At 47.0% G+C, this 24,484-nt stretch overlaps 1 protein-coding gene across 2 annotated transcripts in view; it reads right to left on the reverse strand.

The window, feature by feature from the left end:
- The window catches only part of prkd3 (protein kinase D3), a 30,587-nt gene extending 6,115 nt beyond the window's left edge, over nt 1–24,472 (reverse strand). The window contains exons 1-11 of one of the 2 annotated variants that reach the window (XM_076979213.1): nt 24,045–24,472; nt 22,615–23,327; nt 9,980–10,118; nt 6,548–6,679; nt 5,679–5,836; nt 4,550–4,739; nt 4,378–4,455; nt 4,094–4,280; nt 3,860–3,983; nt 3,553–3,630; nt 1,040–1,331 (exon numbers count right to left, since the gene is read on the reverse strand). In XM_076979213.1, coding sequence (XP_076835328.1) covers nt 1,040–1,331; nt 3,553–3,630; nt 3,860–3,983; nt 4,094–4,280; nt 4,378–4,455; nt 4,550–4,739; nt 5,679–5,836; nt 6,548–6,679; nt 9,980–10,118; nt 22,615–22,890 — 1,654 coding nt within the window. In that variant the 5' untranslated portion in view covers nt 22,891–23,327; nt 24,045–24,472. Of the gene's footprint in view, nt 1–1,039; nt 1,332–3,552; nt 3,631–3,859; nt 3,984–4,093; nt 4,281–4,377; nt 4,456–4,549; nt 4,740–5,678; nt 5,837–6,547; nt 6,752–9,979; nt 10,119–22,614; nt 23,328–24,044 lie in introns of those variants that run through there. The other variant, XM_076979214.1, reaches the window with a different exon arrangement.
- Between the last annotated feature and the right edge of the window lie 12 nt (nt 24,473–24,484).

A 24,484-nucleotide genomic window follows, 5' to 3' on the forward strand; every position in this document is an offset into this window, starting at 1 on the left:
TCTTTTTAAATAAAAAAGACTGGATATTAAGTTTGGATATTGATTTTATTGCAACTCCATTCACAATACTATTCAGGTATTTCAGTAATCCTAGAATCACTTTAAACACTATACATAATCCTGGATATGTCTAAATTTACAGGCATATGTATCTATCTGCTTATTTATTACTTCATACAAATCAATTTTGACATTACATATAGCTAGCATCATATCATTTTACATATTTACCTGCAACAAAACAAATTATTTATTATTGAGTGGCAGTTGTGCACTCTGGTATCACAACATGAAAACTAACAGACTCACACAATGTTGGTTATGTGATATTTATTGATATCTTCTATCCAAACTCAATTTATAGAAATGTTAACCATCTCAAATCAAATGCAACATATATATGGGACATATTTATTCATTTGAGTCCTTATACTGAATCATTTATACATCTAAGCAGTCCTACATGTGGGACTAGCACAACTAATAGTATGGAGCTGGTTCCTTCCCCACCCACACCATGCTGGCTTACGCCCATGTCCTATACATTTGAGTTGGGAGTCAGGTTTTGTCCTTCTCTGAGAGGCCTAATCACTTTCATCTGCCACAAGAGCTGTCAGTGGACCTGCACGAGTGTTACACATCAACGATGAATTTGATCAGACATCAGGGTGCCTTTCAGCTACCATATCTTAAGTTTTCACTGTCGAAAGAAAACCGTGGAACTCCTTTTGTGTCATTTATCTTGGTGTTTATTTTCTTACACTGAACATGTTCATTGTGTGAACATTTCAGGAAAGGTAGATCAATATTAACTAATCAGGATATAAAAAAATATCCAGGGGTAGATGTTAAGAATACCTCCTGTAAAGCTACTTTTGAGATCTTTTTAAGTAAGCAATTTTGCTAAAGGTCAGTCTGTTTACCCAAATTACCTTTTAAGAATATGAACATACTGCTGCTAATCTAATTTTACCATGCCCTAATATCCAGCTTTGAAACAATAACATAAGCATGCTTTAACCATTTCTGTTGTACTCACTGTGATCCTTTCCCTGGCCTGCAGCCGTGCCCACACTTGGTTGTGGGGTCACGGGGACAGGCATCAGGGCTTGCCGGATGGCCTTCTCCCAGCTGTGAGCTACCTCTGGTCCCACGCCGGAGGCGGCCAGTGCAGGGTTGTGGATGTGGAGGTGGGGGCCGCCCGAGTTCTCCCCTACATAGTAGACCATGGTGGCAGTGATGATCTCGAAGCAGTGCGGATTGCCCCCTAGGGCAAGACTGCTGAAGTCCTTAGCTGCCTCCACCTGCAGGATCTCGGACAGGGGAATTTCCTGTTCGTACAAGAAGAAACAGCCATTCACACGCTGTGACCGACAACATCTGATTCTGTGTGAATCAGTTCTATAGCTTACAGTCAAAATCTAAAAGACAGTAGAAAAAAAAATTATTCAGTTCCATTTTCATTCAGCATTCAGAATTCAGAACTTTGGTTAAACAGCACAGAGAGTCATTCATGTCCGACCAAGCCGCTTCTGATAGGTGAGACTAACGCAGAACTAACTTTCACTACCTCCTGCTTTCAAATCCATACCTGAAGGTCCTTAGAACACAGTATGGGCGTTTGACACAGTCCAAGCTGGGTTTCAGTTTTCTCCAAGAGTGTGCATCGGTTTGAACTTGCACTTCACATCCCTTCTGCTATTTCATAGACAAATGAGGCAAGCTTGCTTCTGACGGGGCTTTAAACAGCCGGCCCTCTTTCCAGCCCACAGCACAGTCTTGAAACGAGCGGCAGAAACGGTAGCTGTGACCAATAGCGGTCTGCTCTGAGCTTCAGCTCAAGCGCTTGTGGTTAGGGGGTGAACCACGTGATCCCGCCCACTGAAGAGCTCCATGATTACAAGGCAGCGCACCATAAGGCTCTATTACTATGAATGTGCATGTGTGTTTGTGTGTGTGCGTTTGCATGTGTTTGTGTGTGGGTGGGTGTGTTAGGCAATGGAGCTGTAGTCAGTGTGACACTGTGCTGGGGATGGCCACTGTACCCTGAAAGGGGGGTGGTCTTGGTGAGGAGCAGTTATCTGGAGACAGAACTGAAGCCCCCCATAACCCATAAAAGAGGCAGAGAAACCAAAACTACAGGGCTTTTGTCTTCAAAGAACTGACTATGACTTCCAAATGTAAGAAACAGAGGCAGTGTTCCAGCTCATGACTGACACATGACCACCAGAAAGCATGTGAATACATACAGGGAGAAAAAAAAAGAAAACCAAACATTAGTTGCTTAGAAAAAGAATATCTGAACCCAGTCACCACCAAAAGTGCTTAGGACCAAGGGCCCTTTATCGCAAACGTCTGAACACAGAGGGTCTGCTTCATCACCTCCACGCTGACTGCTCAACGGGTTCCTCCATCAAGAAAGACACCACTGTAGCTGGCAGCAGTTGGAAATGCCCCCAAGAGACAAACGTTTGGCTGTTACCCAGCTGTGAGAGGGAGCTGCCCCAATTCTCCTCTCGCATCTAATAAGGTTCTATGAGGAGATTTGTCCCCGTGCGACTAATGAAAGCAGACAGGCGTAGCACCAAGGGTCCAAAAATCAACAGCCATGCCACATCAATCCAGGTCGAGGGCACAGAAGCCTCCAGCGTTCAGTACTGACGTTGACACCCCAGGACTGAAGGAGGCGGTCGATAATGAAGTGGTGTGCAACACAGTCGCCGCACCGCCCGGGAGTCGCTACACGACGGGCTTTTCTAGGCACTGTCTGACTCATAAGCACACAGGTGGTGTTTCTGACAGACGGCACGCAGGAGACGGCACGGGGCTGCCCACAGACCCTGATCATGAAAGGAGATATCCATCGTGCGCAACGCCTACTCCTTTCTAATGGTGCTGCTGGGGGTAAGTCTGGGGGTCTTTTCATTTTGTCATTGTACATAAATAATCAGATTTACAGGTGATCCAGGCTACTAAAATGATAAAAGTCTCTGTAGGGTGATAAAGAAAATCTTTCACGAGTGCATATGCAATCGCCGAGATAAATTCACTTTTAAAACGTATAACGTACTATCTGACTACATATTAATATGTAGTTTCATGCAGTATTGTGACTGTTCACCCTCGCTTGGATACACGTACTTCAACTGTTCAGTACCGTACAGCTATTCACCCTCTACAGTACTCAGTGGTGTATGAAGATGGAGGAGTAACTCATGTTCATTACTAACGTACTTATCACGTCTTTTCTCAGAATATTTTTTTAATTTTTAAATGTTAACAGCTATAATCTACAGCCCAACTGCTGTGGAGGTGCTACAATGACCTCAGATACATTATGACTAAACGGTAAAGTGTTTACACGTGTCCCACTTTGACCAGGGTGAAATTTTTACATTGCATAAAGTGAAACCAGATCAGCGGGGGAGGGGACGTTTCACACAGTGTGCACCGTTGGCGTTGTCTCTGTTTGAAAAAGTACCATAGAATGGTCATTATAATTCAGAAGGAAGAGAATGAAAGAGAAATGCCCCTCAGACCCCCTTCTCTCACCTTGTAGAATTTTGCTCCCGAGTCATTCTGAAACAAAGTCAGACTTTTGCTGTCTATTCTCCAGTAGTGCCGCTTCCTCTGGGGAAATCAAGAAATATTATTATTTTTAGTATTATTATTTTTTTTATATACCTTTTTTTTGATAGATTTGAGAAATAAATAAAATATATTCGTATATATTTTTGTATACATCTGTTATGTGTTTAAAGAAAACCCTTACAAATGTGAATTTTGCAGTTATTTTTGAAGATCTTAAAACTAAAAGCTAATTGCGCTATGAATGAAAGCAGGTGTGTGTTGATCTTACCAGGTTGTCCCGACTGGTGTAGTGCACCATCCAGCCCTCTCTGACCACAGTGGAGCTTCTTCTCTTAGTGTGTTTGATGGACTGGACCACACGCATCAGAGGGATGTTAGTGCTTGTGGACGGGCTACACAAAGACCAGGGGAAACAGGACAAATGACCGGAACCGAAACCAAAATCATACACACCACAATACATTCCATAGCCCGCCTGTGTCCTAGACCGCAGGTTACGTACCTGATCTGAGGAGTCTTCACAGGCTCCTCGTCCTTCTCCTGGTCTGCAAATGGGTAATCTCCAAAGACCTTGTCGTCAGGGGTCGTGGGTTCCTCAGAGTCTTCCAAGCTTCTGGTGTTCTCGCTGCTCATGTCGCTGCTGTCCACCTCCATGGTGGTGTCTGAATCCGGGAGGGGGCTGGCCGGCTCTGCCGTGGGACCATCGGGGCTCGTTAGGTCAGCTAGCCAGCGCAAACTCACCGGTGTCTCACCACCAAACCTCCAGAGCGGTTAAAAAACCCGTACCTCCGTTGAAGAGAACCTCCCCGAGACAGTCTTTCGGTACCTTAGATGCGCATCGCTTGTGACAGTTGAATTTACAGTCTGGAAAACATAAAAGGAAAAGGTATTAACATAAATCACAGATGTGGTCGTGGTGCTTTGTATGATCTCCTCCGGTTCCCCGGGGGGGCCTCACCCTTGCACTGCAGGCCCTGACGGAACAGGCCCTTGAGCAGACGTTTGCAGTACTGGCAGATGGTGGGGCGCGTGTAGGTGTGGATGACGAACGTGTGCGGCACCTTCACCCTCCCCAACACCATCTTCTCCATCCAGATGGGCCGGCCGCTCCAGGACGGGAGGCGCTTCCCGGCTTCCTGATGGGGCCTCTGCGGATGGCGATTGGACAGGGGTGAGGAGGGGTGGAGGAGACATGTGAGCTTTGCCACCTGGAGAGGCATCAAACACATCAGGGGCCATGCTGGACGCTGTGGAGCCGAAACCGTCCGCAGCATTTTACACAGGAAACGATAAGTCTTTCCGATTTTGTGCATTTGTGTTCGGATTGTTTTCGCTTTATTAAAACCTGTCTGAGCCTCTGGGAAGTGGGCAGTCCCGCCTGGAGCCCTCTCCATGCAGAACACATGGAGTCGTGGCACAGACTTGCATAAAGGAACCCGCCGGGGCTTGAAGTGATTTACTCAACCCCATTTCCAACGAGCATTCATAAGGGTTAACCCGGAGGAACAGCACCGGGCCGGGCCGGACAGATAGGTGCACACATGGTTTGAGTATTGGCTGCGTTTGGAGAGGTCAGTTTTCTTCTTTTTGTGATTTTTCTGACATAACTGCTGGAAAGAAGGCCATTCATACGCACTGTTTAGACACCTAAGAAAACAAAGGCTTAGTAACGTAGTCTTCAAGCATCCACGGATAAGCACGAGTTTCAAGTAGAATTACCAATTTACTATACTGTCATATATAAACTCTCAATAAAATATATACTGGGATTCAAATTTCATGCTGTCAGCATTCTGTGTGCACTATAGTTCAGTTGTGCAGGGCCAGACTGCAGAATGCATTTCCTGGAAGTAATGTCCATTCATATTGAGGGAGTTTGGCTTGTATAGGCACAGCCCTGAGATACGCTTACAGTATAATATACAACACTTATGGGATGGTGCCTAAAGTCAAACTTTAATCACTTCCTGTTCAGCCTCAGACGAAACGCAGACCTCTCGCTTCGCAAGGGCCGAGCGTCCCTGTATTTATTACTGTATACGCTAACTAGTGGAGTCGGTAGGAAACGTGAGCGTGGGGCCCCTCACCTCGTCCGGGGTCACGGCAGCGTGCTCCACCAGCGGGGGGCGCGGGACCGACATGGACAGGCCCGTCAGGGACACGTTGGACAGCCGTCTCTTCCTCACGCCGCTGCAGTTGTTGGGAATCTTAAAGGCGCAGCGTTTGTGGTAATTCAGCCCACAACCTGGGAACGTGCCAAACACGCCACACGCACGCGTGTCACGGAACGCCGTTCACGCCACACACAGAATCAGATGAGGGGACTTGGTGTCTCCTTTCTCTCTTACATGTCGTTTTTCTAAACGCCCACTAGAGGGCTCCACATACACCATCTCACTGATGTCTGAAATCATGCTGTTAGAAGCACCCACTGGAACAGTTCAGTAAAAGTAAGAGGAAAAAAAAAAAGAGTAAAGCTCTCAGATCATATTCCAAACCATTGTGACAGAGCTTCAGGAAGATTTAAGCCACTATATTAATCACATATATCATGAGCTGTTTTACAGGCTTGTTCCCTGGAGAGCACCCGGCGGGAGTCTGATGTGCTGCACACATCAGTGTGGCTTATTACTGCAGCAGCGAGCGGTTGCTTTATGGCCTCCGAGGGCCGCGGTCGGTTTCGAGCAGCGGTTGCACGCAGCAGAGGACAGGCCCACGTGTCCAGGGCGGGGACAGGGTGGACGTGGTGGTCGGGGGCCTCCAGCAGGAGCCGCTCGGCCTCACGCACCTCCGTCCCCTCTGGAGGACCGTACCGGACACGCGTCGTGCACATGCTGCAGTCGTACCAGCTCAGGTGCTCAGGTGTGTCCGGACGCCTGCACACGCGCCCGATGACGTAAAGCGTTTGCGGAAAAAAGCACTAAGGGGGCGGCGGTGAGTTCGGAGCGTCGGGTACCTTCACATTTGAGTCCCTGCCGGACCAGCCCCCACAGCATCTCCCCGCAGTAGTCGCAGAAGGTCGGCGCCTTGTACGAGTGCACGTAAAGAGCGTGAGGTCGGATCTGGAAATCCTCCACCGTAGCGTGGGCTGCAATTAAAGTTCAACTTAAAACAGGACGCACGCAACCAAAGGAACAAAAGGAAAAGAGCCTCAGACGGGCTGAAGGAAAAGACACACGAGGAAAACGCAAATGACACAAAAGAGAACACACAGTAAGCTTTTAAAGTTCAACACTATACGTGCCACAGAGGTTCAACAAACCTGACGTCTTCTCGCAGTCCTGAATAGGTTCTGCGATAATGATTTTAAGATGGCTACATTTCAATGGATTTCAATTGTACAGAGACCCACACCAACATTATTTAAGGAGACATAAGTTGAACTGCACAAATACAAATACACACAGGTACAGATTTCCTCACCATGACTCCCACAGTTGTCATTTGGACACCCCACGGTAGCACGGTACTTTACCTTACTGGTCAATATATGCCACAAAAGCAAACTGAATGTACCAGTAAGATTAACTCAGTTTTTAAGGTCACTAATTACTTTGAATAATTTGTACAAAATTATATTTAGTAATTTAGTTATTTTGTAACCTAAAATAATAGAACAGCAAGCTTAAGAAGATATCCTCCAGCTACTGGACCTCATTTAGAAATAACAGCTCAGTTGTATCAATACAACCCTCAGTCCTCATTATGTCAACAACAAAAGATCTGATTTTGCATTAAAACACATATTAAACATTTCTGGATACAAACAGTATGTGATAAGTGTAATTCTGGGAATTACAGATGGGAGTGTATATTTGCTGTATTTTGGTCGTCTGAGATTTTAACATATCACAGAAAGTGAGTCCCAGTCTATAGCGGTCCGACTGTTTGACTGGGCTCGGGGTTGGACTTCACAGTGTAATAATGCACATATAAAGAAATACAATATTTACACAGCAGGTCCCAAACTGCTCCACATTCATAAAGCTAATTAGAGGTCTTTGACTATGATTTGGCTATGATGAGACACAGGCATGACACAGCTGCAGGTCAAACCATGATCAGCCCAGTACAAAACACTACTCTCCTTTAGCGTGCCAGGGAGACACTGATGTGTTTCAAATGTGAGTCAGAGTGCAGAGTCAGTGAATATTACTGCACTGAAGTGATTCCAACTGAAACGGCATTGAAAGTGATTTCTTCAGATAACAGTGATCTCATCTGGGTTATTCATCAGGTATAAATCAGCAGCCGATTAGAAGAAATTTCAGAATTTGGGGGTGGTTTCCTCTAACACAGACCATGTTAATTTCTTTTAACCCCGACATTAAAGTACTAACTCGGGGGGGGTAAAGCAGGAACCGGCGTGCGGGAGAGAGAACCATATGAGAGAGAGAGAGAGCCATCTCTGACTGCTAGAAAGCATGGCTCAAGTGTTCTGGCACTGAGAGACAGCTTGCCCACAGTTTGTCTGCCCTGGTGTCTGTGCTGCGCTGATGATGAAGACCAGCTAAGGACAGGCCGGCATGCTGCATCTCAGCAGACCTGTAACCCACCGGGCCTTACCGCAACCATGGGAGTACAGCGCCCCCCCCATGGCGGAAACCCCTCCCAGTGGCGCGTCTCCATATACGAGTGATCTCATCTAGATGGGCTGTGCTGACTGTAAAAGCTGACTGTAAAAGCCCGGCAGGGTCGGGGCGTTTCCTGGACAACAGGAGGCATCGGCTGGACTCAGCAGGTTCCCTCCACTTCAGATACGTCCGTTTGGCATCTCTCAGTCTGGCTGCTGAACACCGCACCTGATTGGCTGTTTCGATGAATTGTGCACCTATTTGAATATGCACTTCTAATGGTAAAAGGAAGCTTTGTTTTTTGTTCTTTTTGTTATCACTATTATTCTATCTTCCACATTTTCTCTTCTGAGAGATTAAAGGAAACAGGAAAAAAAATCTCAGGCCAACATTTGCACAGGGAAGAACATGGAAACCAAAGAATCTAGCTGGATCAGAGCAGAGCAGTGTGCCCCTCTCTGAACATCAAAGCAGGGAAGTGGAGGAGCAGAGTGGTCACATGGCAGACAGCAGCGCCCAGCGCTGACACCAGCTCACACTCAGGCGCTGGAAACAGCCCATAGGCTGTGCTGGGTGCAACCACAGCCCTGCAGGAGCTCTGTGTAGTCAAGAACTCTATAGTCATGATTGGGGGGCAGTGTCAGGACACAACATATGGATGCCTGTGGGGTTCGGTGTGCTCTGACCCCAACTCCCTCCCTCTCCTTCTCTCTTTCTCTCCCTCCCTTTACTTCTCTCCCTCCCTCTCCTTCTATCTCTCTCTCTCTCTCCCTTCCTTTCCTTCTCTCTCTCTCTCTTCCCCTCCCTCTCCCTCTCTCTGTCTAACACCTCCCAGCAGAACAACTACTGCCACTCACTGCAACAAAAACAAGCCCTCGCCTTTTGAACCCAGTCCGAGCTCCGCCCCCCTCCTGCTCATTGGCTGGCTGTCTGGCTGCTCTTCCCCAACCACTGCCTCTGTGCCCAGGAGGCTCCACCTCCGGTAATGTCACCGGCTGCAGGGCAACAGTGAAAAGTCACCCGGCGTTGGCGAGGCTATGGGAGGCCAAACAACAGCGAGAAGAGTGACCCCCCCCCCCCCCCCACGTGTGCAGCGGATCTGTGCTGGGGGGGAGGATCCTCAAGGCAGGTGCACTGTACGACTCCCCTGTGGAGACGCCACAGAGAGGAAAACCGGGGCTCCGAAAAAAAAAAAAAAAATGGACCCGCTCTTGGGGCAGGATGCGAAAGCCATTCAGCACAGGAACAACACATGAACTTGAACTCTGAACCCTGTGATCGGCCCCTCACGCCACAAGCCTGCTGGAAGGATTCTACTGCAAACCTCTTTCCAACCAGGATTTGTATCTAAAACATATTGTGTAATTGTATTGTGACAGAGGCCTACAGAAGACTGGAATGAACTCCAAAGTTACGGCTTGGAAGTCTCCCTCCCCAACCCTGTCAAATAAATAGATTAATAAGCCCTCGAGTCCGCATGCCTGATTTTAACTCTCTTAACACGTGTGGTGTTTTCCATTAACTCGCGGCCTGGCTGAAATTGATTGTGAGTAGCGGCCTCCAAGGACCTAACCAGTCAGTGTTCGCAGTCATCCAGAGAGGGCCAACTGAGGCTTTTACTGACATTTTATTGACCCAGCACATCTGGCATACATGTTGAGAGAAACGGTCCTCCACAGTCCGTTCGTTGGAGAGCTCGCATCTAGTCTAATGCAGTTAAGTCTGGGCTGCACCTTAGACTCATGAGAATCGGGGAGCGGTCAGGAAGCATCACCTGTGCCCTTCCAGACGAACGGCAGAAGTCCTGAACTTACCCGAGAGGACCACCTCGATCAGGTCTCCCTCGTGGATGTCCCCCGTGGACGTGAGCCGCTGCAGGATGTTGTCCGAGTTCAGGTCATGGCGGAAGAGCAGGATCTTGTCATACATGCCGAAGAACCCGCATTCCGGGAACTGCAGACAGGAAAGGGAGTTTGTTAATAATACGTCACAGGTCTTTATAGGAGCAGAAGGTTTCTTCTTAGTCAAAGGAGTTCGAAAAATAACAAAGGCTTCCTTTTTCCAAGAGTTACCAAGAGAGCTTCAAGACGTCTCTGAGAACATATGTACCATTCGGATTGTCTCTCGGACTCTTGGGACATAATTTACAACCACCTCGGATTCTGTTTTCCCCAACATTACTGCGGGATATAAAATCCACATGTAAACAATCCATTCTGATTTGGAGTGCCACCGAGACGGAGATGGGTGTGAGGACGAGCCAGTAGTGACACGCGCTGTGTGCTGTTCCACTTTGGAGTAATGGCTTCCCTCGTGGGGAGATTACCCAAGCTGGGAAGCACGCGGAGGAGAGGGCCTGATGGAAACGTCCAGGATATTAGCCTAGCGAAGGGGCCGGCCTGACAGCCATCTGCTGAATCGCAGCCCAGAGTGATGAGTCACCCCTCTGTTCGCCACTTCCCTGGGCTACGTTCTCTTTCCCCTCCCTGCCCAAACCGTACAGGGCAGGTCTGCAGTGAGAGAGCCTCCATTCACTTCTCTCGTGTTCATCGTTCCTTCATTCTTTTCTCCCTGCCACTTGTATACACACAGAGAAGTCAAAAGTGTTGAACTGTAGCTTTTTAACGCTCTAGTGTGCATCTGAAACTGAAGCCCCGCGCGTGGCTAATGAAACGTCCTCGTTAGAGTTTGCTTAAGACTGAACGGGCATAAGCAGTGCAGTAAGGACATGTTTGTGTCAGACACACAGACAAAGCGAGCCACGTCTGTTTCTATACATTGCAGCCCAAAACATAGCCATGGGAAGTAATCCGTGTGTGTCTGTCTGTGTGTACTAGGCAAACCTTTCTATTAGGGTTTTTGTGTCATGTGTTTTGCTCTGATCTGAAGCTATGTGATCACACCACTCGCATGCCTGGTCTGTCTTCAGGGGCTGCTATCTGTAGTGTTGTTGTTGAGTGAAAATCCAGTGCTCTGCTATCACAGATCATGATCAGTCAATTTATGGTCCTTTAGAAATGGAGCGGTTCGAGAATCAGCCTCTTTGTGTGATCATGCCAGGATGTGTCCACAACCACCAATACTGAGTCACTTCCTCTTCCTAAGTCACCAGAGATCCCACCTGTCGAAGGCAGCAGACACGGTTACACAACACTGACATGAACTGGAATAACCCTTTGGTCTACAGAGAACCACCTCGGTGATTTTTTCCATTTCTTCAATTAATGAATAATGTACATTAACGGTAAGCAGCTGAGTAATATACAACCACAAAATTAAAATCATTGTGTCTTTACTCAAACGACTCTAAAAGAAACCAAAGCAGACGTCTGAAAGGAGCCTCGTGGAAATGTAAAGGTTTACTGTTAAAACCCACAGAGATTACTCTGGATTACTGCAACACCAGCATCAATCCTCTTCTTAATTAAAACTTCCTAAAGATAATTTAATTTTTTGTTTGTAGGTCTGCTGGATTTATTGTACAAATGTTTGTTTAAACCAAAGAGCCCAACTGTCTAGCCATTTTGGTGCTGTGAATAAAGCTCTTAATGTGTAAGACTTGAGTAACCATATTAGAAAAAACTGTAAATGCTCGCGATTAAAAGACACATTTTTCATTACAAGTCAGCATAAATATTAAAAAGTGTTACTGATTTAAAGTATTCTGAAATGTGCATTTTTCCAAAGGTTACTAAAGTACATGGAACTGAGAAAAAGGTACTAGATATTATCACCTATCTATTTTATATATCAGGATGACCGTCATTAGCACATCTTACCACACAGAATTTGTTTCAGTCCATCAAAAATACCACATAGTAGTCTGACTGTGACCAACTCAACACTTTTGCAATCATGTATTTCTTTCTAATATCAGAAAGCTTAGCGAGAGGCTTCTAGTGAGGTGAGTGTGAGGTTTTCCCCTTTGAGTCTTGGTTCCTCATAAGATTTCATGCTCATTCTAGGGCAGGGGTGCTCATTACGTCGATCGCGATCGACCGGTCGATCGCGAAAGAAGTGTCGGTCGATCGCGAAGAAACGTGCATAGATCTCGTCACATAAAATAGTAGTAGATGAATCGCACATCTGCAGTGACGGTTGTATTTGGATTGACATTCACGGTAGCCAATCTGCAATCCACTCAACAAATTACGTTCGCCACCCCCCCCCCCCCCCCCCCCCCTCAACATATTACGTTCGCCACCCCCCCCCCGCTCAACAAATTACGTTCGCCGCCACCCCGGTAGATCTTTCTGACTCGGTCATCTTATAAGTAGCTCGCAAGCCGAAAACTTGTGGGCACCCCTGTTCTAGGGTGTTTTTTTTGTTCTTCTTCCCAATGTCGCCTACGGCTAGCCCAATGGGAGCCTGGCTTTATACATCTGTAAAGCTGCTTTGTGGCAATGGCTGTCGTCAAATATAGCGCTATAAAAAACTGAAGGGTTCCTGTGGGATTAGTGAGAAGTTTCCAGTGGGGTTGAGGAGAGGTGTCCAGTGGGATTAGTGAGAAGTTTTCAGTGGGGTTGAGGAGAGGTGTCCAGTGGGATTAGTGAGAGATTTTCAGTGGGGTTGAGGAGAGGTGTCCAGTGGGATTAGTGAGAAGTTTTCAGTGGGGTTGAGGAGAGGTGTCCAGTGGGATTAGTGAGAGATTTTCAGTGGGGTTGAGGAGAGGTGTCCAGTGGGATTAGTGAGAGATTTTCAGTGGGGTTGAGGAGAGGTGTCCAGTGGGATTAGTGAGAGATTTTCAGAGACATCTTTTAAATGAAGCAGTATCTTCTTTAGAATGTTTGTATTTCTAATGTGGGAGCCTGGTTTCCTCTACCGCTAGCTGGTTTATGTGTAATGCTGGTTTTTGGGGTTCGAAAGCTTAAACGGAGGAAGAGAAGCAGAGCTGAGAGTGAGAGGATGAAGGCTTGGCTCTGGTGAGGTCTTTGGACAGGGCACGCCATGCTGCCAAGAAACAGGTCTGGAAAGTCCGTCAACCACAGCTGTTTCCCTGCACTGTCCCTGTACACAATGCATGGGCAAACAATACCGCCCATCCAGCACCAGGGCGAAACGAGACTCGGGGGCTCTAGCACTGATGGGACCCGGGCATCACCTGCGGCCCCGGGGCCCGGGTGAGGAGCTGGAGGGGAGTGGCTCCTGGTGGTTCAGGAGACGCCTGAAGGAGAGAAGTACTGTGTGCAAAATGCATTGTCACGTTAATGTTAATCATTCCTTATTAATTCTCCATGTCTCACTAATACCAATTCAGCACTTATGTTCCACAGTTGCGAAAGACCATCAAAGGACCAGTGTAGCCAGGTCTCCCTTTGTTCCCCAACATGCAAAAAACACACGCACATGTCTGCTGGCTTACGTGCGCCGGCCCCCGAGACCACGTCCGGCCCGAGGACGGAGGCTCCACTGTAAGCACGCCACTCCTAGCACACGGAGTCGAGGAGAACCAGGTTGCCTGAATTTGGATAACAGCAGCCGCGCGGCCGCCAAAACACGTGAGCACCGGCGGAGACCACGTGTGGGCAGGAGTGAGCAGACGTGAGGGAATGTGCAGTAGAGGGGTAGGAAACTGATTCGGCAGCGTGTCACTGACTGATGAAGGTTTTGTGAAGGAAGCAGATCGGACCCCAAACACGGCGCCCCATGTCTAGTTTCAAAAGAGCAGGCCTGCTTCCGCCCGCTGGCCCCAGTCGTGGTGTCGGCCGTGATTTATGCTCTCGTCCCTGCTGTCTCGTCCCATTTGGAAGGCATCCTTCCTGCACAAGGCTTTCCTCTGGCTCCACGCGCCGGACCCTGGCCCCAGACCCCGGGCCCCGGACCCTGCACCTCCCCAGTGGCAGGAGCCAACTCCTATTGGCACCACACTTCTCTCTCCTTCTCCCCGTCTCTGCTCCTCACTAGCCCACGTTTCCTATACCAGTGCAGGAGCAGCTGCAGGCCATACCCACGGCTCAGAGCAGAGCAGCACAGCGCCATGTGAAGGTCTGACACAAGGCTAACACACACAGAGGTCATGGACATTAAGTGAGCACTGGAATAGATCATGGGAGTCAAGACATGACTGTATCATATTCACAGATTGGAGCTGATGTACTCTATAGCACAGAGTTGGCAAGTGCCAATAATTCAACCTTGAATTATTAATTACTTAATTATTAATACAGGTTTCAGTTTATTCTCAGTTACCATCTAATAATTTAGATGTATAATTATGTGACAAATAGCTATAATTTATGACAAATACTGTGTGTTATTACTAAGGAGAGAATTCATAAATTAGCATTTTAGAACAACTGGCAAAGAACACAGTAAGAGCTTAACAGGAGGGATCTGTTTCACAGATGGCACTCTCAGAGCCAACGATCCTTTCAACTTTCAGAAAGTCAGCTGAGGCAATCACACTTTTCTCTTGTGAGACAACAGCTCTGAAGGAGAAAGAGAGAAGAGGAGAGGGCCACTTATCGAGGCTGACGTCCAGGAAAAAGGCATTTGCTGGAGTCTGTTGAGTGGATCACCCAAGTCCTGTTGAAGTAAGCCGTCCAAAGCTGAAATACGGAACCTTCTTTACAGACACTCGTTTCCACAATAAAAGATTTTTTTGAACGATCAGTTGGAAATATAATTACACTGAAAGCTGATTTCAAACATTTCTCTCATATCTCATGTCGGAACGGATATAAAAGTCATTTGGAAACTAAATACACCTGTCACCATGTTCAAACACAATACGAGATCTGGAATCCGTGCACCATTAGTAAACAGCTACTTCTAGATCGATGGTTCCGTACCACCTGCCTGCCTGAACATTGTGGGTGCTGCCCGTCACAGCAGTATGAACCCAGGAAGGCTTTCAAGAACCCAGCACAGGTGATGCCTCACGGGAGCAGAGGGGCGCGTGGCCTGCGATCTCCAACAGCTACCTAATGCGTCCAGTCAGCCGCTGGAGGCGGCGGGGCGGGGGTTACCTAAAACTATTTGTTTACCATCGGGTGGACGGTGCCAAGTCAAGCACCAGCATCTGGAGGAGAGGGCCCGGGAGCGGCAGACTTCACGAGCCATCTGCACCATCATTCGCCTTCATATGGTTCACATTTCACCCGAGCTGCCAGCACACTTACAGGGCCTTCCAGAAAGCTGCCCTCAGCCTCGCCCCTCCCCCGCTGCAGCCTTAGCCACCGGGCTAATCTCCAGGTCTGGAGAAACCAAACAGAACATCCATCAAACTAGAATTTCAGCTCAGGGTGCTTTTGATCTTCTTAAAAGTAATTTGCTTAAAAATTTGCTGCACTTGACTAAATTGTGAGTTGGGGAAAAAGGAGAAAAAAAGCTATTTATTCTTGTGTGAACAGTATTCAAAGGATTTAGAATTCACTTTCCTGAATGCATTACCACTTAACATTTTACTATGATATTCACTGAGGTTGCTGTGGGTCTGCTGCTGGAGTCAACGTAATGCACATAATCCGTTCACACGTTTTAATGCTAGTCTATATTTCATTTGTCTTACTTTGTCCTTTTCATATTCTTAAAAGATACACCTCAAGAAATAAAAAAAGAACTGCAGAGACCATCTTGCCAGTTTACCAACCCACCTAAGGATGAAATGTCCAATGTAAATCTATTTTGGAAGGCTTATCCATTACACGGATGAAACAAAATGGATGACTGTGATATCAAGTGTAGTCACTAAAAGAAGTGAGCAGGCGGGGCTTCACTTAGTTGATTCCCCGAGTGAACATGAGCGACCGTGAAGCTGTGCTCCACTGTTTGGACTAAGAGAACGCCACAGCTTCGCACAGGAATAATAATCGAGACGCGATCTAAAAACATGATTTAATTTCCTGTGACCCAACACTGCCAATTAGGTCTTTGTTGGGTGCAATTTCATAGAAGTGGATTGTTTAAAATTAAGCGCTTGTGTTTCGGAGCAGTGCTGGAACGCTTCGCACGAATGATCAAATTCAAAAGAGCCATGTCTGTGGATCATCTTACAACGGCAACCGAACACAAGCTGGGTGTATAAAGGGCATCTCACAGCCTTGGTGCCTGTCTTCTCTACCTGGTGACGGACAAGAATTTCTTCACAACCCTTAAGCAATAGTCCCCAGAGAGGTGGTCTGGGTTATTTCTTTTGAGACCCTTTCAAACTTCCTTGCTAAGTAGCTATCAGCTTAGCAGATCACTTAAGTCAACGGGCAGACAGGAAAAGCAAGGCTAATGAAAACACCTCACAACACAGCTCTGTCAACCTTTCCAAACCATGGCAATCGATAGCATTAGCCACCCTGTTCGGGAGACTGTGAAAGGCCTCCATATGGTTTTCATTGTAATAACCTGCTGCTATTAACATAATGGGAGGAAATCTCTCCATTTTCGAGTGCTAACAGTGGCTCCATTGTTGGGTCTCGGTGACATCTGGGCATTTGTTCTGCTGGGAGAGCTTGTGTCATACGGCCGCAGATTGTAAAAACGGACCTGACAAAAGGAACCAAGGACAAGCTCACGGCGTCCACTTGCTCGTTTCACACTGTCAAGGTGTCTAAACCTGGTCCGAGCATCTGCGTGTGCTTTCAACACGTGTTATGGAGCACATCTCTATTTTTTATTTTTTTTTGTACAGCTTGCGTATCTGCCGGAGAGGCTCGGGTTGGATAGACCTCTTACAAGCCCGCCAGCAAGTTGCCGAGTGAACCCTGGGGTGAAGGAGGCTTCTCCTGTCCAGCGTCATTTCCACATGACCGTGGTGTGCTAGCGTTCACAGCTCCTACCTACACACGGTGGTGCCGAAGGGCAGCTCATCGCAGCAGCGCCGTAACACATTTGGGTTCGTTTATGCTAGCGTCGAGAGTACCGCGGAGCATTACACTCTGACCCTACATTCCATCCTGTCAGCAAACATTACTTATGATGGGACACATGAGCAATGCTCCTCCGTCAAGCCCAAGGAACCTCAGTGAGGTCCAGCCACGGCCTCGGGCTGGACAGCAGACAATGCACGCTTCTTCTCCCCCAGCCTTTTCTTCTTGGTCGTCTTCTTCCTCCTCCTTCCCAGGACCAGGACGTCCATTCCCTGGACTCTTGTGGTTCAGCACAGATACGGCTGCAGAAGTCTGATGATCCGTTAAACCAAGGCCCCAGAGCTATCCATCAGAGCTGGAGGCCTACGGGTTTCGCACACAAGCTGAGAACAGTTGACCTCGCCTGGACTCCAGCAACCCCCCCCCCCCCCCCCCCTTGGAACTTGGCAAGCTCGGTGTCCATCAGCAATAGCTCAAGCTACACAGTTATTGTGTGACAATCTGATGGACTGAAAATTAATGTATAAAATTAGCAGTTATGTGCATATAGGCTTTGAGAAATTCCAGCATTTTTTAAACAAAAACACTGTAATGGTTGATGTGGCTGAATTGAACTTTAGGCTGCAGGTAGTTCAGTTGATGGTGATGGTGACCTCAGTATAAAGAATATTTTGCTCAATCAATGAAGTCAACTTGGATGGAACAAAACCTCATACTCTCCAACAAAACGTTCGAGCCACCACAAAAAAAACCTCAATCTCTAAATCGTATCTAAAATCAGAACAAAATTTTTAAAAATTATAATCTTTATTTCTGCAAGTCATCACTAAAACAGCCACGCTTCAGGGCAACCTCCATCGGCAATTTCAACGCAGAGCCGGAAAAAAACTCCCTCCATCCATACACCCATCTCCCACACATGCTGCCAAGGAAACCGACATCCACGTGGTTGTGGTGCAGGCACTGATTCTTACCATACACACACACACACCTCCACACACACACACGTCCCTTCGCTGCTGCTGGCGTTTGTGATGAGTCACGCAGCGGGGAGTGTGTTTTCTCAGAGCGCGCCGCCGTGCACTTGGGCAGAGGGGCCAAAGTGAGAGTACAGATGGTGAAGATTAAGCTCTTTGGGAGAGAGGACTTCCCCTTTCTGCCCAACTCTCACAGACAGCAGCCTCAGAGCTGATCAGAGCCAGTCTGACGAGAAGCCCCGCCCCTACGCACACCTAGTGTGTGAAACAGAGCAACGCTCACCTGCCTCGCACATTTGAATTAGCTTAATACCGAATTAAACAAGTAAACAATACCTCAGTAATAAGGCGTGTGAAGTCTAACTTTGCCACTGACTGTAATTTGGATGCTTCCATAAACCCACGCTGTCGCATTTCATTATAGGAGCTGTGAAAGTAAATGTTTTAGTAACAGTATGTCACGCTGGATGGACAACAGAGAAACGCTCTCTTCCATAGGAGTAAGCAGAGGTTCACTATATGAGCTTCTGGGTGGGGCTGGGGGGCCTTATTTCCTGTTCATTTCACAGTTGGTTTTGGCCAGTAGAATCACAGCAAACTCCAGTTTTCATGCGCTTTCTTTCTCCACTGATGGTTTGGATCCTGCGTCCAGCTCTTTGTTACCCCGGTAACATTTTTAATGTTGACAACTACCCTCTCAGTGAACCTACGGGAGAGCAATGATAAAGTTCCTCTCAGAAAACAGAAGGCAGATCTCCTCCCTTTTCCTGTCAGCCAGATCAATCAGATAGCATTTTCCATGGAAATCCAAATAGCCGGAAATATTTGAAACTATTAAATGCTGCTTAAACATTCCACGTTATAGCGGCAGACGGCGAATTGGGGAGCTCCATGCTTCTGTTGGGGGGGGGGGGGGGTACCTTAGACAGCTGTGGCTGTAGCCCCCACACTTCCATTCAAAAACAAAGATGATGTGCAAAGGGTGGAATATTATTAAAGGGGCGATAGGAAAATGAAAATCTCTCTATACACTCAGATTAACTCTGCAGTCATCCACCTATTCTGGCACATACTACTTTAATATTGTGAAAGTGCAGAGCCGTGATATGTTCGAGAACGTTTACGAATACCGTGGCCTTGTCCAAATAATGACGGATGTTGCGCTAAGCTATAGGAAGAGCTGCCTGTCCATCCTACTGTACAGTGTTTCCAGCTTCTCCAGTATTCCAAGGTTAGGTTTTAAGGTTCAGTGTTCATAAAAGTGCCTTCTGAGAGAATATGAAAAGTTTATGCGTTTTTCCAACGTGTTTGCCAAAAAAGCTGCAAAATTTCTTCCTCTCAGCTAGCTTTATCATCCCCTCTGACAGAGGGGGGGAGGAGGGGGTTGTTACGTACAGGGCCAAAGTACATTCCCCACAAACCAATTTTACACTGAAATACAGCAGACTGTGCAACGATTCTCTCTCATTTGCACCTATCTCCGATCTGTCCAGAACCTCCTATATTACCCTGTGTCTTTTGCAAGGACGAAGCTAGTAAAATGCTAAGCCAGTTTTCCAGGTTCCAGACGTCTGATTTTGATAGGACCTCCTCAAACGTCAGACCCTTGGAAATGCCAAGAATGCTCCTCACGTGTCAACTGCTGCTGTGGTGAACTTTTGTCCTGAGAGCACCTCCTTCTGTGGCAGCAAAGCTGGGGTGACCTCAAAACAGGAAGTGCTTCCCAATCGCACGCGTGTTGCCTCAGGCCCCTGCATCAGGCCCAAAGGGCCGTGCCGCACAGATCCGGAAAGCCACCTGGCACTCCACGCATCCGCCTGTTCCCTTCAGGAGGTCGGAGTTCTCCAATTTCGGTGGAAACGGCTGGTTTTTATGCCGCCTGGCAGACTGCAGGGATTTAATTTTCCTACAGAACAGCAGGCCTCTTCCCCACTGTGGGTCACCTGTATCCAGAAGCAGCCCTGCAGGCCCAGGTGGACACATCCAGCATTTTGTTATTGGCCTCTTCCTCCAACCCTCCGTGCCGGCGCCGTGGGGCAGGAGTGCCCGGTGTGTTCACAAACTGCCCTTCCATCGCAGTGAGTGCAGCTCATCTGAATCTATAAACTCAAAAGTGAAAGTTCATCCAGGAGCTCACACACGATACCGCTGAGACGCTGTGGTCAGGGCCTGCTCAGATCAAAGCCCTGCCACCAGGAAGCTCTCTAAACCTTCTCATTTCAAATCAAAAGGCTCCCATTTTCTTCCTTCTGGTTGTGAATTTGTTTGAAACAGTGCTCTGCATACCAATTACTATTCTTAAAATATTATAAATATTACTAATAACAATGAATATTATTACCAAAATACTTGCCCTTGCTACATTGCTCGGCGACACAACAGCATATGGGAAAGATTGAGCTGACTTCTGCTACCTAAGCCTAATCCACTAATGCTTCAAATCAGCATCGTTGTGGTCACCAGCCTAGGTTCCCTTAACCACAGTTGCCTTACGTGTGTCCTGGATCAGTCGAAACACGAACACAGCTAGCTCGTTCCTAGCTCATTCCTACTAATTCCCATGTCATTAATAAACATCTGGTTCACAAATGTAGTAGCTGAAACAAATCATAATAGTGGAACAACTAATCGGGCAATCAAGCCAGCAATCACATCTTTTGCGGGCCAGAAAATATGAATTTGCTGAACAGCACAGGTCACAAAGTACATCTGTAATATGTGAGGATGAATGAAATGGTCTGAAATGTGCTGGTGAATCGTTTACTTTTTCTGGCTGTCTGCCAGAAGCAGAACTCACACCAAAGGCACATCTTATGAGCTATCAGAATATAAAACACTCTCCTTGTCTGCGCCTGTTAACTGGGCAAGCGTTGAGCAGAAAGCGTGTCCGTGCGTGTGTGTCCGTGCGTGTGTGTGTGCGCGCGCGCACATGAGTGTACACTTGCATGTGTAAAGAAGGCCAGGATGATGGGAGAAGTAACAGTCATATTTTCCACTGATATCAAACCCATATGATTCTGCCGGGCTGGCTCTCAGCAGATGGGGTTTTCAGCTCATCCCTTGGGTCTTCGGGGAAAAGGGCGAAAGGGATCCAGTACAGCTCACGATAGTGCAGTCTTGGGCCGTGCAGTCTTGGGCCGCAAACCCTCACTCCCCTTCGCACGCTTGTGTCCCAAACGGGACCGCTGCACTGTTGTATATCAACCCCCCAATCACGAACCATTTACAGTGGATGACTCTCTTTGAGTCTCTTTGTAAAATAGCCAATTTTTGAAAAGATGATACAAGCTGACCCTTAAAACTGCACGCGATACACCATGGACAGACTGATAGACGAACGCAGAAATCTGGCACCACACCATGACATTACGCCAGGGGCAAATGTTTCCTCTAACCAATTGAAAATAAATAAATAAATACAATTTCAAAACAGCAAAGGGAGGCTGCCTCCTGCCTCTGGATGAAACTCTTGCCTTCTTGGCAAAAGCCGACATCTAAAAACCATCAGTTCTGTCCTGTCCATTTAAGTAAGGCTTCAGTTAACTAGCCAGTCCACATCAACGGCCCCCATAAAGAACCACACTATTACACCAGCCCGAAGGAATGTGAGCTTGACCAGAAATGTGTTGGCGGAGCACGCAAAGTCAGGCATCGAGTCACGCCGCCGGCTTGCTCGCGTATAGCAGATTACTGCAGCTCACATCTTATCTCGGAGCAGGAGAGCTGCTAACAGCTCACGTCAGCACACGACCACCAGACTGTTCTCTGGACGAACAATGGTGCCTTTTGGAGGGGCTGGTGAGAGGGATGTGGTGGTAAAATGGTGAAATAGCTCGCAGGTTAGCGGGTTAGCGCGCAGGATCACACAACGCACTGGCCCATTCTGACCATTAGATGGACATTCTGATGTGGCTTTGCTTGAGGTAGACGTATACAAGCAGGTGTTCTGAGATGTTTCATTGGTAAAATCAGATGTATAACAGAAAGCTCACAGAAGACTTACATTTAACACTAGCATGACAAACGCTACAAAAAATGGGTAATGCCAAACTATGACTCACTGTTATCTTTGCCATTTGGATAGCATTCAAGTGAGACAGGCAATATATAGGACCCTGCTGCTCTGGTGTGGTGGGAGTCATCACAGGGATTTCTTCAACCTTATCAATCAAAATAAGTCTCACAAAAAACTTAAACTGGACATTTGGACATAACCAAACCAATGTACATTTTCCAGTACTAGCATTCACAAATTTAGTTTTCAAATGAGTTACATCTTACTAGTATCACTAAAGTTATGCCCAGTTTGTCTTATTAACTAATTTGTCTTCTCTCCTAAAGTCCAAAGCTATCAAATTTCCAAAATAAATGTCTGCCAGATTGAACCTAACTGACACTGTTGGTGTTTCTAGCTGTTGAGCTTGATATCGTTCTTTCGTAACTGCTAATAAAAGCAACATGCCTACAATACAGAAGTTTAAGTTACATCTTGCATAATATAACTTGCAGTCTGGCACCTTGGCCAGACCCTGCCCGATGGGATCGTGTTGTCGTCTATTGTAAGTGACGCACAGAAGAGTCCTACAGATTCCAGTGCAGCTACTGAATAATAAACGTGTGGTCTCAGTCAGAAAAATATGCTGCTTCGGAGGTGAGTTTTGAGATCTCTACCTTTTGGTCAACGATGGAGCAGACGAGTTCCTTCACAGCATTGAGTGACAGGTCATGTGGCTCCAGACTGACCGCTTCCCTGGTCAGGCCGATCTGGAGGAGGAAGGAGACGCAGTGGACAGACCCGCGGGACAAGGTGGGGCTGGGAGCGCTGTGGCTCCCGTTGGACAGTCGGCCGCAGGCTGCCCCATGGTGGACGTGGGGCGAAGGTGGGTGCTGGGTGTTGAGGTAGGCTCGGGTCACGGCTGGAGGAGGCGTGCTGCTGCAGGCAGACATTGGCTCTCCTCCTGCGTCTGAGATGACCGCTGCGTGAAACTGGAGGTGATGAGCTTCGAATCTGTGGCGTGATCAGCACGGCGCTTCAGAGCCAACGAGTGCTTTATGTGGACATCCGATCCCTGTGCCTAACGCCAGAGGTGTCCCACCTGTCCCAGGCTTGGACTGTCCTTTGCATAGGCTATGAAAATCTCGATAAAGGTATTTTGTCAGTTGCGCCAGCTACAGCTATTGTGTGGTAATTCATTTAGCGTTTGAAAGGGGGGGAGGGGCTCAGTGCCCTGCCTCAGCACCTGTGCTGTTCTGCGTTGTACATGCTGGACTGACGAGTTACGCTCATGTCTCAGCAATCAGGACAGCAGCTTGAGCCTCGACAGGGTGACAGTCATCCTTGTGATTCACTTTGTGGTCAGGTTGCATTCCTGCTTCCCAAAGCTCTATCAGAAAGACAAAATTGAAACCAATCGACAGTATTTATTAAAGAAAGGAATCACACTTGTAATCGATAAACATGTTATAAATATAACCCTTTAGTAACAAAATACCAAATCCCGTCACATGATCAAAGCAACCACTCCTACTCTAGATCATGAGGATTTTAACGTCTAAATGTGGCGGGAGAAAAATAATTATTTTAAACTGCTATAAAAACACGTTTATAAAAATGACCTTTGTTTACCAATTTCAGGACACGTACTCTAATAATTACATTCACTTCTTCCTTATTGTAACGGTTATTCCCTACGACTAACATCTGGAACCACAGCCATTTCACATCTGGAGAGGATCCTCCCACTCTCGATCACAGCTGGCAGAGGACCACGAATGCCAGCAAAACAAGTTATACAATGGCTTTGTTCTCGCTCATAAACACTACACAGTAATATATGCGTGAGTAATGAGCACTGATTCACTCACATCACAAACACACTGCACGATGAAAACGCTTAATATTTAGAAAAGGCGTTTTCTTTTCCGTAACAAGTGGCCTGCAAAAAAAAAAAAAAAAACACCTCAACCTTCTACAATCTAAGACTTTTGGATTCAGAACTGCTCCTTTGGTAACAGACTATCTATTTTAAAAGCTATGAATCGCCAATATATTAGCTCAACACCGACTCGTATAGTTTTTGGAAAACTTTTATCTTACGTACTCCAGGTAGTTACTTCACGCGCATCTTATCGTCCCAATTGCGACGATTCGTCCATGTCGGATGAAAGAACAGAACCGCTGCTTGGGGTTTGAAGTTCGGCGAAAGCAAACGCCTCTCTCAAGCCTTAAAGGACTCAACTACAGCTCCATAAATGCTGAGTGTTTTAGATTTTTTTCTTGCATTTGCACCACGCGCATGCCTATCCTGTACACCGTTTCCGTTGTGTGGAAAAGACGACTCACGCGTTTTAGCGACCTCTTCTGGGGAAACGATAGAAGTACCTTTTATTTTTGTGGTCGGGCGAGTTTCACTCGTATGTCAACGCAAATGTATACGCAATAGCCTAAATTTATTCTTAAGTTAGACATTATTTCCATAGCCGGAGTGGGGAGTTGTGAGGGGGGGAAGCTTATACAACATTTATAAATATAATAACTACT

The sequence above is a fragment of the Brachyhypopomus gauderio genome, chromosome 17, assembly GCF_052324685.1.
Source record: "Brachyhypopomus gauderio isolate BG-103 chromosome 17, BGAUD_0.2, whole genome shotgun sequence".
Lineage (NCBI taxonomy): Eukaryota > Metazoa > Chordata > Actinopteri > Gymnotiformes > Hypopomidae > Brachyhypopomus > Brachyhypopomus gauderio.